At 35.1% G+C, this 6,132-nt stretch overlaps 1 protein-coding gene across 1 annotated transcript; it reads left to right on the top strand.

Moving 5' to 3' along the window:
* Positions 1-1,579: 1,579 nt before the first annotated feature.
* LOC140880189 (probable galactinol--sucrose galactosyltransferase 2) lies at positions 1,580-5,797 on the top strand. The gene is made up of 15 exons (XM_073284400.1): positions 1,580-1,722; positions 1,843-2,038; positions 2,325-2,596; positions 2,697-2,787; positions 2,877-2,925; positions 3,010-3,101; positions 3,204-3,311; positions 3,396-3,512; positions 3,600-4,010; positions 4,097-4,238; positions 4,349-4,416; positions 4,519-4,653; positions 4,815-5,029; positions 5,119-5,207; positions 5,297-5,797. Exons 2-15 carry the CDS (start codon positions 1,860-1,862, stop codon positions 5,564-5,566), a joined length of 2,238 nt encoding a protein of 745 aa, XP_073140501.1. The 5' UTR covers positions 1,580-1,722; positions 1,843-1,859; the 3' UTR covers positions 5,567-5,797.
* The last annotated feature ends 335 nt before the right edge of the window (positions 5,798-6,132 follow it).

Raw genomic sequence — 6,132 nt, 5'->3', positions numbered from 1 at the left:
ATATTTTTTTGTATTTTTTTTAATTTTAAATTTTTTTTTTTTTTAAAAAAAACACGTATTGTATAAACACGCAACGGTACACGAGCATACTACTCAGTTATTGAATCAATGGGGGAAATATATATATATATATATATGAACATAACGACTAAAGAAGTCAAATTTTGTATTACAATAATAATAAAATTTCACAAAGAACCTACCAATTTTGTAGTATTTACTTTATTATTCCATCGTATAATTAAAGAAAAATTTAAGATTAAAAAAAACAAAAGTATTCTTCTTTTTTTTTTTTTTTTTGAATCTAAACAAAAGTATTCTTAAAACCTTGTGTAAGAAGTCTAATTGAATTCTTGCACGGCTGCCAAATTAAAAAGCTTGTTGAATAACAATTTGACGGCTGTTTAATATATCTTCAAACACAAGATCATTGACCCATTTTTATACACTAGCAAATCGTGATACGTATAATTTTTGTGATCCGTAAAAAAAATGAATTATTTTAAAAAACTGAACTATATTTATTAATTTTTGAGATTGAGATGGTGGAAAAAGAAAAGGAAAATATTAAAAAATTATGATTTCATAATATAGTGAAAGATGTAGTAAGTTTGATTAGATTGAAGGTGTTTTAGTATAAGTTTAATAAATTACCATGTTTGCTGGCTTTTTTCTAGAATATATTTACTGTCGACACAAATACCACAATTAGCATATTAATTTTCCGATTTTTCAATAAAAACATTAAGTTTTTTTTTATAAATATATTTTTTTGCAGTAACTCTCTCATTTTATTATATCTTATTTTAAAACTGTAAAATATTCATCTATTATTAAGAAACACAATTTTAAATAGTGCGTGCGGGCACAGATACAAATATATATATATATATATATATATATATATATATATATATATATATATATATTACAAAAATCAAAGCAACACTCTTGTGAAAAAAAATAATAATAATAATCAAAGCAACACACGCACCCTTCAGCAGGTCGAATGCTTACCAACCTACAAATTTAGAAAGTAGCTGTATTCTTTTAATTATTATGTTACCATTAATAATCACGAGTCCACAGTATGATGACTCATTTCCATGTCAATCTCCTTTGGATGTATCCCATCTCTCATTTATTATTAATTAATCTCTTGTTCCACCAAACAATTATTATTTATAAATTCAGACGGAATCTTTAATCTTATATATATATATATATACTGTAAATATAACAATTAAAAAATTGTGTTGATTTTTTGAAATCCTATATAGATCGGTCTCATATATTTTTTATAAATATTTTATTGCAAAAGTTGTCATTTCCATAATATACATGGGTAACCAATACAACTAGTACAAGGTGTTTGAGTCGGTTAGCAAGTAGGAGTTGTATATCATTACAAATACGTTAGAGACGAACTTGTTATATAAGATTTGGTCGATAGAAAAAATTTAGGTTTGTTCAACGTGATTTACTTATCTGACCTGATTTCAAAACTATTACATAAGTTCGTTGGGACGGTAAAAAAATATATAACATGTACGCGTAACAACCTATGTCCCGTTGCTGTCGCCTTTTGGAGATTGTTGGACTAACATGCCTCTGTTTCCCTATATAAGACTCAGTTCTCAACTCACGTTTCCTCACCCTTGATTTCGTTGATCCCCGTTTCTTGAAATTTTGTTAATCTTCAAGTCTCTTTTTGTTCAAAAGGTTAACTACGTACATAATGCTGTTTAGTTTTTCTTACGAATAAAAGTAACGATCTTCCCTTCCCGTTTTCTTGATCTCATACGAGTTTCTTACTGGGATTTTTGAAATGATTCTGTGCAGTAAATTTACATACAAAAATGACCATCGGAGCAGCGCCGGTTATAAAGAATGGCTGCCTCATGTTCCGTGGCAAGGTTGTCTTGACAGGAGTTCCCCAAAATGTTGTCGTCTCGCCGGCAAATTCCGGATCGGCCTTTCTGGGAGCAAGTTCATCTTGCTCCAGTTCTCGCCATGTTTTCAATCTCGGAGTTCTTCAGTAAGCATTTGTCTTTGACTTCATGCTCATATTTTTTTTCTGTATCATATATGTTCTGGTTTCTGGTTTTCAATCCTGAGTCTAGAGGTAGAAATAGGCGTGTAAGATTTTGATGGGTTCATTTGATGACATTGTGTTTATATAATTCATCCAGCTTTCAACTTCTTGTTTTACCCACTGGGAACAATGTACCTGTATTATTCGTGTTTGGCGTACGCTTCGTTAAGCAAGTTATGTGCTTTGTTTTCCCCAAGAACATGGCATGATCGGTACATAATTTTTCCAGGGACTGCAAGTTCGTGTGTCTCTTCATAGCCAAGATCTGGTGGATGATACCGCGTGTCGGAAAATCCGCCAGTGACATTCCTATGGAGACACAAATGCTTCTGCTGGAGGTGGATCAAGAATCTGTTCTCGATGTGGCGGTTGAAGAAACTCCGGCGGAGCCGAACAGCGGAAACAAATTCTACGTTCTTGTTTTGCCTGTTCTGGATGGAACATTTAGAACAAGTTTGCAGGGGAGTAAATCAAATGAGCTCCAATTCTGCTATGAAAGCGGTTGGTTTTGCGAATCTGACAAGACTTTATTTATCCGTTTTGGTTTAAGAATTTGCTAATTTACTGATCGGAATATCATGTGGCTTGTTCATTGCTTAAGGTGATCCTCAAGTCCAAACTTCTGAAGCATTGGAAGGAGTATTTGTTAATTCAGGGGACAACCCTTTTGAACTTATCAGGGATTCGATCAAGTACGTTTGTTTACACTGTCAAAACATTGATCTGGTTTATTGATTTTGAAGATGTGTTACAATGGTATCTGTCATTTGTATGTGTGCAGAATTTTGGCTAACCACAAGGGAACATTTAGTCACCTGGATACCAAGAAGGTAAATTTGATAATAGGAATGGAAACTGTGTCATATAAACCGCGAAAATTATCGAGATATTAACATTAATATATCGTTCCACAGATTCCTGCTCATGTAGACTGGTTTGGATGGTGCACTTGGGATGCATTCTACACTGAAGTGTCTCCGAATGGAATCAAAGAGGGCCTTCAAAGGTCAGATTACTAATCCAAGATGTGAAAAAAACTGCATAAGGTACTATTTGAATAGAATTGCGATATGGGCTGTGTTTATTGAGTTATATTACTTGAATTCAGTTTCAAAGAAGGTGGGATTTCTCCCAAGTTCTTGATCATAGACGACGGATGGCAAGAAACGGTTAACGAATTTATAAAGGAAGGCGAGCCGCTGATCGAAGGATCACAGTAAGTTTCTATTGTTTGTCTGTATGAATTGAATCTTGTTATCCATTCATTGTACTGATTGTTATGATGCTTCTTTCGGTGTAGATTCGCTACAAGATTGGTAGATATCAAGGAAAATAGCAAGTTCAAGGGAGAAGCAGATGGTTCGAGAACAAATCTCAAGCAATTGATCCATTACATCAAAGAAAATTATGGCTTGAAGTAAGATTCTCTGATTGAAATGAAAGTTCAAGAAAATTTTCTTGATCTCCATGATTTCTAAACCAAAAGCTTGATGGTATTTTGCAGATATGTTTATATGTGGCATGCCTTGGCTGGTTACTGGGGTGGAGTCCTTTCTTCATCTGAAGCGCTGAAAAAATACAACCCGAAGCTCGAATATCCAGTCCAATCACCTGGTAGACTCGGGAACATCAGAGACGTAGCCATGGATGGCTTGGAAAAGTTTGGAGTTGGAGTAGTCGACCCCGAAAAAGTTCACGATTTTTACAACGATATGCACAGCTATCTTGCTAGTTGTGGTGCGGATGGCGTAAAAGTCGACGTTCAAAATTTGTTAGAAACGTTAGGCAGCACGCACGGAGGAAGAGTTTCGATTACTAAAAAATATCATGAAGCTCTTGATGAATCTATGGAGAAGAATTTCGGGGAAAATAATCTAATTTGCTGCATGTGTCACAACACAGACTCAATTTTCAGGTAAAATATGCTTTAAATATAGTCTTGTTGAATACTCTGCAGAGTCTTTATTCATAATATTTTTGATGCCTTATGTCAATTCTCAGTTCAAAGAAGAGTGCAACTGCAAGAGCATCTGAGGATTTCATGCCAAATGAACCAAGTTTTCAGACACTGCATATTGCATCAGTTTCTTTCAATAGTCTCCTTCTAGGCGAAGTTTTCGTGCCGGATTGGGATATGTTCCATGTAAGAGTTATTCTCTTCTTCCAAATTAGTCGCGACAAAACAACGATCTGATTCTGTTCCTCGGAATTTAAGTGACTAATATTTGCTGAACACTTCTTCTTGATATATAGAGCAATCACAACACTGCTGAGTTCCACGGGGCGGCAAGAGCAATAGGAGGGTGTCCTGTCTATGTAAGGTAAAAAGCCATGTTGATATTTTCTCGATCCCTACGAAAAGATTAGTCTCTTGACCTACTCTTTTGCTTTACTCATCAATGTGATTGTGCGAGACATTACAGTGACAAGCCAGGAAAACAAGATTTCAACATCCTAAAGAAACTTGTTCTGTCTGATGGATCCATCTTAAGGGCTAGATACGCTGGCAGGCCGACTCGGGACTGCCTGTTTATCGATCCGGTCATGGACGGAAAGAGGTAATCATGAAATCTCTTTTATACCATTTTGCTGCCATGATGCGTTAAAAGTTATGATCTTTAGTTACAATGCAACTTGAATATTTGGACCACATATATATAATAGCACAAGTGCCACGTTTTCGCACTTTGTTTACGTTTTCTTCTGAACTTGCCAACAGCTTGCTAAAGATATGGAACTTGAATAAGCGAACAGGAATAGTAGGGGTTTTCAACTGCCAAGGTGCCGGAACCTGGCTAATGAAACAAGCTCCTGAATCCGCTCCAACCTCGAAACAAATATCTGGTTCTGTGAGTCCCCTTGATGTCGAATTTCTCGATGAAATAGAAGAGGAAAGTTGGAATGGAAACTATGCTGTATTCGGACATAACTCAGGTTATTTTGATACCAACAATTATTTTTAGCCAATGCAACAGTATGAAATCTTGTTAGAAATTTGATTTCTGAACTGTTTGATGTTGCAGGGTCTCTTTCGGTTGTTCCGAAGAACAAAACTGTTGAAGTTTCTTTGAACATTTTAGAATGTGAAATATTTACCATCTCTCCCATAAAGGTATGCTAAAATCTTGAAAACTTTCCAATTTCATTAGTTTTAAACCAAAACACCAGACTTGGACTGAATTCTGGGATTCTTTCCATCAGGAACTCGGCGAAAAAGTGTGTTTCGCCCCGATCGGGCTGATCAAAATGTACAACTCTGGAGGAGCAATTGAAGATTGCACATTTAATGATACAAGTGTGACAATCAAAGCTAGAGGGTCTGGATTATTTGGAGCATATTCAAGTGTCAAACCAAGTTCTTGTAAAGTAAACCAGAAGAATGAGGAGTTCACATACAATTCTGAGGATGGATTATTGAGTGTAAATCTTGGAAGTGGCCTTAGCTTTCAAGAGATTGAGATTTTATATTAAGGTGGCTTTTCAATGTAAGGATGAGTGAGTTTCAAGAAATTTGTAAGTGGGGAATAAATTTATATTATTATGGAGTGGAGATCATTGAGTTTCCAATGGGAAATTTGAGAAAATCTAGAATGTATTACTAATCTTCGTATATAATTTCAAGGGATTTTGTAGCACAATTAACTTTTTCCCAAACTTTTTAGCGTAGCAATGATTATATTAATTATTGTTGTATTTTTGTTCTGTCTCTTTCTGTTAGGAATCAATCAAAAAACCAAACTTGATATTCCGAAAATTACCAAATAAACACACACAACAAAACGCAAGAACACAATCCCAGATGTAACCCTGCAACATTGATCAAACACCAACACACGCGAAAGCAAATAAACAACACAAGTATTTACGTGGTTCGGCAAAAAGTTTGCCTACGTCCACGGGAGAGCAACACAACACTTTTATTAATCACGAACAGAAGAAATCCAAGCTCAAACCCGAGCTTATTATAGAACCAGACCAGACAACTCTAATGATAGATACAGACATGATTCATGCTTTAAATCTTTGAATCTTCCCGT

Source organism: Henckelia pumila, chromosome 2 (genome assembly GCF_033568475.1).
Source record: "Henckelia pumila isolate YLH828 chromosome 2, ASM3356847v2, whole genome shotgun sequence".
In the NCBI taxonomy this organism is placed as follows: Eukaryota; Viridiplantae; Streptophyta; class Magnoliopsida; order Lamiales; family Gesneriaceae; genus Henckelia; species Henckelia pumila.
The sequence above is the reverse complement of the archived record's forward strand: the minus strand, read 5'-3'. Positions and strand labels throughout refer to the sequence as shown.